We start from the raw sequence: 13417 nt of genomic DNA, 5'->3' as shown, positions 1-13417 counted from the left end.
AACAGCATTCTCAAAAGTGACCGCAAATGTGATTATACATGTAATGCTTCATTATAAAAAAAAAGGTGTGTTTTTAATGGTGAAAATTATCTTCCCTAAACTTCACTCACCTATGTACGCCAGTTAGGCTCTACACCAGTTGTAAAGCGGATTAATGTGCTTCATTTAAACAAGTTATTTGGCCACTTTAGTTGTGATACAAACCTTATCAAAACATACAGGTATATGGACTAGGCTACATGAGGTGTGCGACTATGATTTGCCATACTGCACACAAGCTAGCCATCATTCACAAGTGATAATATATCAATCACAAATGACAGGTTAATATTGTAACCCATCAGACTATTCTTAATTTAATGTTGTCTTTACATTTACTAAATAATATGTGTGTGAAATTAGTTTTGATTTAGAATGGACCACTAACATGCATCGGTCTGAAAACAGGCATGAAAAGAAAAAGAAAATCTATGCACTTAAATAGCAATGGAGGACGCTTTTCCTGTGGTTCATTTTCATGCCAGCCAGGTAGGCTATATTCCTGTTGTAAAGAGAAGCAATGTGCTTAGTATTAGGAAAGTTGATAAACACATATAGTAGGTCTAGCCTATAGAAAGCTGATGGGATCCTCCTCTTTTTAGTAGAGGCCATCACTCCGTTTTCTCATGCTATTACATAGCCTATAGAAATGTATAGCAACACGGGCTCTCATGAAGTGTTTGATTAGATTTTCGATTACATATGCATTGATGTCAGGGACAATAGAGTGCCGAGTACCAGACAGTTAACAAGTTTGGTAGGCTACTAATGACCATCAGCAGCATCAGAGCTTGGAGAAACATAATCATGACTCGTGAACACCGGTGTGGCGGGCAACACGGTGACCGTAACAGCCCTAGGCCAGAGTGTGCAAGGCGGTACTGAATGTGTCCGTCTGTCACTTTGATTACTCCAACTTGTCTCTTGACCCGTGTGCACCTACATTGTAATCTTTCATTCATAGGCTAGGTTGTAGCAACCTCATGATGGGTACAGGGAACGATTAGAGTATCGTATAGTAACCTAAACCTATCAATGTTATATTGAGCTGGGTGAATGGAATATGAATGACAGTCATTCAATATGCTGTAATAGAAATAAGGCCACACTCATCCTCCCTCATCTGAAACAACACTGACTGCCACTGGATGTGAGACTATGGGTATACCGTGTAGGCACATGATCTGAGCCATAAGGGAGACTAGGGATATATCAGATTTTTTTTTGGGGGGGGGGGGGGGGGGGGGGGGGGGGGGGGGGGGGGGAGAATCAATGTAACCCGTGTTTCTGTCCCCCCCCCCGGTTCTGAAATCATTATTAGCCACTAACTAACTTGTGTTTGATCTAGTAATGTACCAATATTTATCATTTATAAAATTAGCTATGACATAGTCAACAATTATATAGCACAATGTTGGATTTAACCCCCACTGTTTTCAGACCGATGCATGTTAATGGTCCATTCTAAATCAAAACAAAATTTCACACATATTATTTAGTAAATGTAAAGACAACATTAAATTAAGAATAGTCTGATGGGTGACAATACTTGCCTGTCATTTGTGATTGATATATTATCACTTGTGAATGATGGCTAGCTTGTGTGCAGTATGGCAAATCATAGTTTCACACCTCATGTAGCCTAGTCCATATACCTGTATGTTTTGATAAGGTTTGTATCACAACTAAAGTGGCCAAATAACTTATTAAAATGAAGCACATTAATCCCCATCTCAAAATCTAAATGGTTTTCAAAAATGTTAAAACAGAGAGGAAGAGAAGCGAGGTCTTCCCCAGCAGGTGGGATTGTTTATTTTGCTCGCCAAGCCAAGAGTTTTTATATAGGAGGTCAATGAGTGTTGAATCTGGTCAACAACAAAAAAAATGGAGTGGCTTATTTGCTAAGTGAGGTTTATAAATCTAATCTTAATGCTTAGGTTATTACAAGTATAAGTTGTACACATGACACCCCGGGCAACTTTGAGAAGAAAAAAATAAATAAACAAATCGTGAGTTGTCTGGAGACGGCCATAGATATTCATGGGTAAAGCATCTCGCTCCGTTGAATACAGGTGGTTAATGTCAACAATCCTCATCGAATATTTAAAAAAAAAATAATAATTATAATAAATTAGATGCATCCACCAACCTAAAGAGAAGAATAGTTGAGAGCCGCTTTGTGGACAACGACTGCCGTTGTCAGGGCGAAGAGACAAGCATCTTGTCAGTACATCCATAAAAACGTTGTTTTTTTAAGTGAGCTTCTTTTTCTTCCTCCCACTTTAGACATGCAGTGCGTCTCGCAAAACTGATTCCTCGTTATGAAATGATCAACTTAAAGCCTGCTTATTTAAAATTATCATATACTGTACACTGATTGTTTAAAGCAAAACTACCAAAACCATTGCTGATGGTGGTGAACCTGAACAAACAAAAAATATATATTGTAAGCCCTCTTTCAACAGGCAGGCTATAGCCAGATGAGAGTAGAGTCTCTGTTTGCTAACTTTAAATCCAGTAAAAACACAATTTTCAACAGCGCATAGATAAAAAATAAATTTTTTAAAACATATCAAATTACATTAGGTTGTCACCCAACTAATAAAGCCTAATATCGCGTAAGCATTCAAATGTAGGCTACTGAACTGTTTCAAAAATAGAATTAAAATGTTGAAGGTACAACGCACATGTGCAAGACCAGGAACAGGGTGCCGACCTCGTGTTGGTCAGCGCGCAAAGCTGGGCACATCCACAGACTGTCACTAGGCTCCTGATGTTCCCTGGGGGGCTGTGAGGCATGACTGATGTTCCCTGGGGGTCTGTGAGGCATGACTGATGTTCCCTGGGGGGCTATGAGGCATGCAAAATGACTGATGTTCCCTGGGGGGCTGTGAGGCATGACTGATGTTCCCTGGGGGGCTGTGAGGCATGACTGATGTTCCCTAGGGGCTGTGAGGCATGACTGATGTTCCCTAGGGGCTGTGAGGCATGACTGATGTTCCCTAGGGGCTGTGAGGCATGACTGATGTTCCCTGGGGGGCTGTGAGGCATGCAAAATGACTGATGTTCCCTGGGGGCTGTGAGGCATGACTGATGTTCCCTGGGGGCTGTGAGGCATGACTGATGTTCCCTGGGGGCTGTGAGGCATGACTGATGTTCCCTGGGGGGCTGTGAGGCATGCAAAATTACTTGAAGATCAATGACTGTCAACACCGTTACAAGCCTAGTTTGACACTGAAGGAGAGGACGCGTCAGTTATCACAAAATATGAGGTATTATAGGAAGGTAGAAGGATAGTAATACGAGCAGCAACAACAAAAAAAATGTAAATCTGCAATTCGTAATGTCCGATTGAGCTGACATATACGGATTGAATCTAGGCCTAAATTTGAACGCACTGTAAGTGGACTGTTACTTACCACGTCATAGCCAAGAACTGTAGAATGCAGAAGATGATGGCCAATCCCTTCTTTCCCCACTACAGAGAAAGAGACAACGTCACGTCTATTCTCAGACAGCGGTGTTAAAAATATGTGTTATAGTGCATTAGGCCAGTGTTTAAAACATCTGCTAACCATGTGTATGTGACAAATACAATTGGATTTGAAATCAGTAGTGTAGTGCTACGCCAACAAAAAAAAACTAAATTCTGCAACCCCAGTGGGGACCCCAAAACTGAGTTTTGGGAAACGCTGCCATAGGGTCACGATGTAGGCTACTGAACTGTTTCAGAGGCTTTCAGATACTTACCCAGAAAACTGCACAAAGCGTCAAAATGAGACAGAGCTGGAGGCAGAAAGAGCAAAACCAAATTTAAAAAAAAACAACTTTTAAAATATTGATTAAATTAATGAATTATCTGATTAATCTTCTGTGAGGGATTTACTTCAGATTACCACTCAGCTTTGTGCCCTAAAGGCAGATCAACTTTAAAAGATGTAATCCGCATTAGTGAAAACAACGCCGCTGTTCGCCCCCCCCAGCGTCTTTGTTATTGTTTTGCTGATGAAGACGGAGGAGAAGAGCATCTGGGAACGTGGTCAAAATATATTCTGCTGCACTATTGATCGTGCAACACTGTTCGCTGTATCTTCGTATCTCAAAAACGGACGTGGCACTTTTCACCAATTAAAGGATTCCCGCTTTAAGTTGTCATTTAGTCGCGTAAAAAACTAACGTCTGACCTAAACCCACCGACAGGCTAGGCCTAAACCCACCGACAGGCTAGGCCTAAACCCACCGACAGCTTACGAGCAGAAGTATCATGCAACACTGAATAAACCAGTGTCTTAAAAAGGAGAGAACGGCTGAATCCCTTAAGGCCTACATAATAGAATGATTCTTTAAAAAAAAGGTGCAATGTAATATTTACAGCCATGTCATTTAAAATAATGTTTATCAATTCATTTATGAACAAATATAGACTAACTTAGACATGCCTAGTGCTTAGCAACATCTGTCCAGCCACATCCCTCAGTTATGATTGTGATATATGTGGTTGTTTAACTAGGACATTACACGTGTGTATGTATTTTTATAATGTCAAATAAACTCAAATCGTTTACAATTTTATCTTTATTTAACTAGGCAAGTCAGTTAAGAACAAATTCTTATTTACAACGGCCTACCTAGGAACAGTGGGGTTAACTGCCTTGTTCAGGGGGCCAAACGACAGATTTGTACCTTGTCAGCTCGGGGATTCGATCTTGCAACCTCTCGGTTACTAGTCCAACGCTCTAACCACTAGGCTACGCTGCCGCCCACAATACATGAAGTACAGTAGCTAGTTACCAGCATAACACAGGTGGCTATCAATCTGGTGGGTTCAAACATTCTCTTCAGCTGCTTCAGAGGTCCCATCAGGAAACAGGTGCTGCAGACACAAGGAGAAAACACACAGGTTTAAAACCGTAGAAATAAAAATGTCACATGGATTCTATTTCTATTATTTATATGTTGGAAAGACTACAGATTGATCAAAAGTGCCCGGGAAAAATAAAAACTTTTGTTGTTGTTGTGGATATTATTGATGAGAGACCTTGACATGGATTCAACACAAAAAATAAATAAATAAATAAATAAAACAGACAAGCAAAAATAATGCATTCTTATTTGAAATGTGAATAGATATTCTATGGCTGGCATTATAATAAGCCATGTATACTGAACAAAAATAAAATCTAAAAAAACACAACATACAACAATTTCAACGATACTGAGTTACAGTTCATATAAGGAAATCAGTCAATTGAAATAAATTCATTAGGCCCTAATCTATGGATTTCACATGACTGGGTAGGGGCGCAGGCATGGGTAGACCTGGGGGGAGCCAGGCCCCAGCCACTGGGGAGCCAGGCCCCAGCCACTGGGGAGCCGGCCCCAGCCACTGGGGAGCCGGGACCAGCCACTGGGGGGCCGGGACCAGCCACTGGGGAGCCGGGACCAGCCACTGGGGAGCCGGGACCAGCCACTGGGGAGCCGGGACCAGCCACTGGGGAGCCGGGACCAGCCACTGGGGAGCCGGGACCAGCCAATTAGAATGAGTTTAACCCCACAAAAAGGCTTTATTATAGACAGAAATACTCCTCGGTTTCATCAGCTGGTGGTGGAGACTGGGTTTTCTCCGTACCGGGATCAGTTTATACACTGGCCACTGTCACTTTATAGTCTTGATGGACTCTTTTCTAGGTCAGGAGACTAACGTCTATCTCATAATGTTACATCATCACTAACGGCTACACAAAGTATAGACAGAGAGAGACAGAGAGAGACAGAGAGAGACACAGAGAGACACAGAGAGACAGAGAGAGACACAGAGAGACACAGAGAGACACAGAGAGACACAGAGAGACACAGAGAGAGAGAGAGACAGAGAGACAGAGAGACAGAGAGAGAGAGAGAGAGAGAGAGAGGCAGTCCTGTGCCGTTTTATTAAGTTTCAGGAAAATACGAATCACTGACGCATTTTGTTCATGTCTTATGATTAACTTGAACAAATTAATGAATTTTCTAATAAGTTCAACACATTTTTTAATTACGTTTTAATGTCTGGATTCCGTGATTCTGTCCGCAACACAGATCTTATAGAGCCCTGCTGGTAGGCCTAGGATATTTACACACACACACACACACACACACACACACACACACACTCTACCAGTCAAAAGTTGACACCTAAACCTACTCATTCAAGGGTTTTTCTTTATTTTTACTATTTTCTACATTGTAGAATAGTAATGGACATCAAAACTATGAAATAACACATATGGAATCATGTAGTAACCAAAAAATTGTTAACTTGGATAGGGGGCAGTATTTTCACGGCCGGATAAAAAAAACGTTCACCGATTTAATCTGATTATTACTCCTGCCCAGAAACTAATATATGCATATAATTATTAGCTTTGGATAGAAAACACTCCAAAGTTTCTAAAACTGTTTGAATGGTGTCTGAGTATAACAGAACTCATTTGGCAGGCCAAAACCTGAGAAGATTCCAAACAGGAAGTGCCCTCTCTGACTATTTCTTGATCATCTCTATCCAAAACAGGGGATCTCTGGCATAACAGGACATTTTCTAACGCTCCCATAGGCTCTCAGAAGGCGCCAGAACGTTGAATGATGACTTTGCAGCCCATGGCTGAAAAACAGTAGCGCATTTGGATAGTGGTCGATCTGAGAACAATGAGACTGGGGGCGCGTGCACGAGACGACTCCATGTTTTTATTTTTTCGTCTTTGAACGAAAACAGGGTTCCCGGTCGGAATATTATCGCTTTTTTATGAGAAAAATCGCATAAAATTGATTTTAAACAGCGTTTGACATGCTTCGAAGTAAGGTAATGGAATATTTTGAATTTTTTTGTCACGAAACGCGCCGGGCGCGTCACCCTTCTTTACCCTTCGGATAGTGTCTTGAACGCACGAACAAAACGCCGCTATTTGGATAGAACTATGGATTATTCGGAACCAAACCAACATTTGTTATTTAAGTAGAAGTCCTGGGAGTGCATTCTGACGAAGAACAGCAAAGGTAATCCAATTTTTCTTATAGTAAATCTGAGTTTGGTGAAGGCTAAACTTGCTGGGTGTCTAAATAGCTAACCATGATGGCCGGGCTATCTACTCAGAATATTGCAAAATGTGCTTTCACCGAAAAGCTATTTTAAAATCGGACACCGCGATTGCATAAAGGAGTTCTGTATCTATAATTCTTAAAATAATTGTTATGTTTTTTGTGAACGTTTATCGTGAGTAATTTAGTAAATTCACCGGAAGTGTTCGGTGGGAATGCTAGTTCTGAACGTCACATGCTAATGTAAAAAGCTGTTTTTTGATAGAAATATGAACTTGATTGAACAAAACATGCATGTATTGTATAACAATGTCCTAGGAGTGTCATCTGATGAAGATCAAAGGTTAGTGCTGCATTTAGCTGTGGTTTTGTTTTTTTGTGACATTATATGCTAGCTTGAAAAATGGGTGTCTGATTATTTCTGGCTGGGTACTCTGCTGACATAATCTAATGTTTTGCTTTCGCTGTAAAGCCTTTTTGAAATCGGACAGTGTGGTTAGATAAAGGAGAGTCTTGTCTTTAAAATGGTGTAAAATAGTCATATGTTTGAAAAATTGAAGTTTTTTGGATTTTTGAGGAATTTGTAATTCGCGCCACGCCTATCATTGGATATTGGAGCAGGTGTTCCACTAGCGGAACGTCTAGATGTAAGAGGTTACAAAACAAAATATTTGTTATATTTCAGATTCTTCAAAGTAGACACCCTTTGCCTTGATGACAGCTTTGCACACTCTTCGCATTCTCTCAACCAGTTTTGAGGTAGTCACATGGAATGCATTCCAATTAACAGGTGTGCCTTTTTAAAAGTTCATTTGTGGAACTTAATTCCTTCTTAATCAGTTGTGTTGTGAATAGGTAGGGAGGGTATACAGAATATAGCCCTATTTGGTAAAAAACCAAGTCCATATTATGGCAAGAACAGCTCAAATAAGCAAAGAGAAAGAACAGTCCATCATTACTTTAAGAAGTGAAGGTCAGTCCATGCGGACAATTTCAAGAACTTTTCATTTTTCTCCAAGTGCAGTCGCAAAAAACATCAAGCGCTATGATGAAACTGTCTCTCATGAGGACCGCCACAGGAAAGGAAGACGCAGAGATACCTCTGCTGCTGAGGATAAGTTCATTAGAGTTACCAGCGTCAGAAATTAAGCCATAATGACCATAGTTATGTTTGGAGGAAAAAGGGGGAGGCTTCCAAGCCGAAGAACACCATCCCAACCGTGAAGCATGGGGGTGGCAGCATCATGTTGTGGTGGTGCTTTGCTACAGGAGGAACTGGTGCACTTCAAAATAGATGGCATCATGAGGCAAGAAAATGATGTGGATATATTGAAGCAACATCTCAAGACATCAGTCAGGAAGTTAACCTCTATGGGACCGGCGGGACGAATTCGTCCCACCTACATAACAGCCAGTTGAATCCTGTGGCGCGATTTTTAAAACATTTGAAATACTATTACTTCAATTTCTCAAACATATGACTATTTTACAGCTATTTAAAGACAAGACTCTCGTTAATCTAACCACACTGTCCGATTTCAAAAAGGCTTTACAACGAAAGCAAAACATTAGATTATGTCAGGAGAGTGCCCAGCCAGAAATAATCAGACACCCATTTTTCAAGCTAGCATATAATGTCACAAAAACCCAAACCACAGCTAAATGCAGCACTAACCTTTTATGATCTTCATCAGATGACACACCTAGGACATTATGTTATACAATACATGCATGTCTGTTCAATCAAGTTCATATTTATATCAAAAAACAGCTTTTTACATTAGCATGTGACGTTCATAAAAAGCATACCCCCCGCAAACTTCCGGGGAATTTACTAACAATTTACTAAATTACTCACGATAAACGTTCACAAAAAGCATAACAATTATTTTAAGAATTATAGATACATTACTCCTCTATGCACTCGATATGTCCGATTTTAAAATAGCTTTTCGGATGAAGCACATTTTGCAATATTCTAAGTACATAGCCCAGCCATCACGGGCTAGCTATTTAGACACCCACCCAGTTTAGCCTTCACCAAAATCACATTTCCTATAAGAAAAATGGTCTTACCTTTCCTGTTCTTCGTCAGAATGCACTCCCAGGACTTCTACTTCAATAACAAATGTAGGTTTGGTCCCAAATAATGCATCGTTATATCCAAACAGCGGCGTTTTGTTCGTGCGTTCTAGACACTATCAGAATGGTAAATCACGGTCGCGCGCATGGCGCAGAACGTGACAAAGAAATTCTAAATATTCCATTACCGTACTTCGAAGCATGTCAACCGCTGTTTAAAATAATTTTTTATGCCATTATTCTCGTAAAAAAGCGATAATATTCCGACCGGGAATCTGCAATTAGCTAAACAGCCGAAGGAAAATACTGCACGGGGTCGAATCGCGCACGCGCCTAATTCCATTGTCCTCTGATGGGACACTTGGAAAAGGGGATTCTGTGTTTCAGCCTGAGGTTGCCTCGTCATCGTTCAGGTTTTTCCCAGGTTCTGAGAGCCTATTGGAGCCCTAGGAATTGTCACGTTACAGCTAAGATCCTGACTCTTCAATAAACAGAAGCAAGAACAACAACACCTTGTCAGACAGGGTACTTCCTGCATGAAACCTTCTCAGGTTTTTGCCTGTCATAGGAGTTCTGTTATACTCACAGACACCATTCAAACAGTTTTAGAAACTTTAGGGCATTTTCTATCCAAACCTGAATAATATGCATATTCTAGCTTCTGAGTTGGTGTAGGAGGCAGTTAAAAATGGGCACATATTTTTTCCAAAATTCTCAATACTGCCCCCTAGCCCATAGAGGTTAAAGCTTGGTCGCAAATGGGTCTTCCAAATGGACAATGACCCCAAGCATACTTCCAAAGTTGTGGCAAAATGGCTTAAGGACAACAAAGTCAAGGTATTGGAGTGGCCATCACAAAGCCCTGACCTCAATCTCATAGAAAATTTGTGGGCAGAACTGAAAAAACGTGTGCGAGCAAAGAGGCCTACAAACCTGACTCAGTTACACCAGCTCTGTCAGGAGGAATGTGCCAAAAATTCACCTATTCACTTATTGTGGGAAGCTTGTGGAAGGCTACTCGAAACGTTTGACCCAAGTTAAATCATTTAAAGGCAATACTACCAAATACTAATTGAGTGCATGTAAACGTCTGACCCACTGGGAATGCGACGAAAGAAATAAATCGTTCTCTCAACTATTATTCTGACATTTAAATTTCTTAAAATAAAGTGGTGATCCTAACTGACCTAAGACAGAGAATTTTTACTAGGATTAAAAGTCAGGAATTGTGAAAAACTGAGTTTAAATGTATTTGGATGAGGTGTATGTAAACTTCCGACTTCAACTGTATGCATGTGCATGCGTCATGATGTTGCCCTCTTTGGGTACAGCGAGCACCATCCCTCTCTCTCTGCACCATCCCTCTCTCGCTCTTCCCCTACACCAGGCTCTGTTAGGCAGGTCATAAATTCCTGGAGGAGATTCTTCCTCATGGCCAGACAGTATAGAGAGAGAGTGAGTTTTCATAGAGAGAACAAAAGGAACCTCACAGAACTGAACAATATTCATGTTCTGGAGAAGGTATAAACGGTCGGTGAAGTAGCCAGCTACGAACTGGTCCGTTTGGTACAATTTTGTGATACTCATGCGAGACAATACAGCCACATTACCATAACCCTGTTTATAGAAGAGTCTCAGTTGTGAGGCTTGCATCTAATTGTTGTATAAAATGAATGAGTAAAGATGAAACTATTTGTGAAATTATGTAATGTGATTTGAAACTGTTAAATGAAGGAAAACTCCAGAGGGAATTGGAGTTAACTAAATCATAGGCCCACCCCATGAGCACAGACATTGATCTGGCGTCGTGGGACAGCCCCTTTCTGCTCTTCCGAATATAACCTTGGGAATTTATCTTCAGACCATGCTTCTCTCAATTACGAGAGGGCTAAGGTTTGAGTAGAGACAAAGCTTACCTCAATTACGAGAGGGCTAAGGTTTGAGCCCATTGCTGAATTCTTAACAACGTGGTTAAACTCAGACTATCGAACCGACAGAATAAGAACAAATCTTTGATACTAATTACTAGTCTGCAGCTAGGAATTCGGTATCATTGAACGTGAAGACCGACAACCGCCGAAACATCTATCTATAACAACATTGCTGAATGTTACTCTGAACTATCCATTCTAGCCACGGCAGAGAGAGAGAAGGCGGACAAACTCTCCAACAGAAACAAACTTTCCAACAGATATATTGCAATTATTCCCGAATGAGTGAGCGTTCATGTGCAAAGGATTAGCATTTCAATTGTTATAACTCAGCTGACCCCCACTTCCCTTTTGTCCACCAAGCCGCCATGCCGGTTTAGCCCACTAGGGCACATTCCCCTATCATTTCCTTGTAACCATATCTACTTGTTTGTTTGTGTGCATTTCTGTGATTGATTATTTAGTTAGTAAATAAATGATTTAAGACAATTGATGTATGGATGACTCATAGTGAAGACTGGGTTCGTGCAGATAACCAACAATTTACGACGTTTGGAATGAGACTGACGCGAGGTAAAGAATAATTCATTAATTAAAAGACTAATTGATCAGATATTAAAATATATGAAAGTTATATTAGGAAAATTATAACTTTGTAATCTGAATATTTTCCTTGGTGCCCCGACTTCCTAGTTAATTACAGTTACATGATTAAGTTAGTTTAATCACGTAATAATAATAATTACAGAGAATTTATTTGATAAAAATAGGTCTTCAGTTTAATGATGCCAAAGACACGACACGTATGTATTTGTATAATGGTTTTATAGGGACCTGCTGGTGAGCCTAGGTATATATATTATGCAACATGAAAAGCATGGTTACTTATACACCTGCCTACCTGAATATACGCCTTCAATTCAAATATGACGATCTGAGCACTTCAAGTTACTGTGTGGACAAAAGCCCTTGGCTGCATTACAAATGGCACACTATTCCTTACATAGTGTACAATAGGCCCTAGTCAAAAAAGTAGTGCACTAAATAGGGAATAGGGTGCCATTTGGTGAAAAAGGCCCAGTGTAAACATGACACTACTGTTTGTGGTTCAGAACAGTAACCAGCAGTTAGGACCTGAACCAGTTTCTTTTCACAGTGTTGTCGTTGTGGAAACACGTAGGATGACAGAAGACACGTGAAACAAAGGAGATGTCACAGTTCACCGTCCGGTAGGAAAATGATACCGTGTTAAAAAAGACAGCAACACGAGCTTGTGACGACGCGACGCCCGTCTGTGATAACCAATCAAATGAATTTCAGCAAGCAGAAGCACAGTGGCATGGAAACACTCCCAAATAAGGGAGAAAAATGTTTTAGAGAGAGGGGAGGAACCAGGCTCAGAGGAGAAGAACCGGGAAAGAAGTGTTGCTCTCATGTTTCATGAGTTGAATCACAAAAAGCTATTTCTCTCAACGTTTATGCACAAATTTGTTTACATCCCTGTTTTGTGAGCATTTCTCCTTTGCCAAGACAATCCATCCACCTGACAAGTGTGGCACATAAATAAACTGATTCAACAGCATGATCATTATACAGGTGCACCTTGTTCTTGGGACAAAAAAAAAAGGCCACTCTAAAATGTGCAGTTTTCTCACACAACACAGCACCACAGATGTCTCAAGTTGAGGGAGCGTGTAATTGGCATTGCTGACTGCAGGAATGTCCCCCAGACCTGTTGCCAAATCATTTAATGTTCATTTATCTACAACAAGCTGCCTCCAATGTTTTTGGTTTTCAAAAAACAACATTTAAAGATATATTATTTTTTTATTAAAAAATTCTGCAGTACGTCCACCCGGCCTCACAACCGCAGACCACAGGTAACCATGCCAGCCCAGGACCCCCAGATCCGGCTTCTACACCTGCGGCATCATCCGAGGCGGGGTGGAGGGGTGCTGAGGAATATTTCTGTCTGTAATAAAGCCCTTTTGTGAAGAAAAACTTATTCTGATTGGCCTATGCCCTCTAAGGCCCTATCAAACAAGAAAAGCGTCAATACAGGACTAAGATGGAATCCTACTACACAGGCTCTGACGCTCGTCGAATGAGGCAGGATTTGCAAACTATTACGGACTACAAAAGGAAACCCAGCCGCGAGCTGCCCAGTGAAGCGAGCATACCAGATCGGCTGAATGCTTTTTATCCTCGCTTCGAGGCAAGCAACACTGAAGCATGCAGCTGACATTTTCAACCTCTCCCTGACCGAGTCCGTAATACCTACATGTTTCAAG

At 40.8% G+C, this 13417-nt stretch overlaps 1 protein-coding gene across 1 annotated transcript in view; it reads right to left on the bottom strand.

Annotated features, from left to right (window-relative positions):
• The window catches only part of LOC115201743 (vesicle transport protein SFT2A), a 42996-nt gene that overhangs the window by 18785 nt on the left and 10794 nt on the right, over nucleotides 1-13417 (bottom strand). Inside the window, exons 4-6 of the mRNA XM_029765610.1 lie at nucleotides 4831-4912; nucleotides 3790-3825; nucleotides 3459-3517 (exon numbers count right to left, since the gene is read on the bottom strand). Coding sequence (XP_029621470.1) covers nucleotides 3459-3517; nucleotides 3790-3825; nucleotides 4831-4912 — 177 coding nt within the window. The remainder of the gene's footprint in view (nucleotides 1-3458; nucleotides 3518-3789; nucleotides 3826-4830; nucleotides 4913-13417) is intronic.

The sequence above is a fragment of the Salmo trutta genome, chromosome 10, assembly GCF_901001165.1.
Source record: "Salmo trutta chromosome 10, fSalTru1.1, whole genome shotgun sequence".
Taxonomy (NCBI): domain Eukaryota; kingdom Metazoa; phylum Chordata; class Actinopteri; order Salmoniformes; family Salmonidae; genus Salmo; species Salmo trutta.
This window is presented reverse-complemented; position numbering and strand designations above follow the sequence as displayed.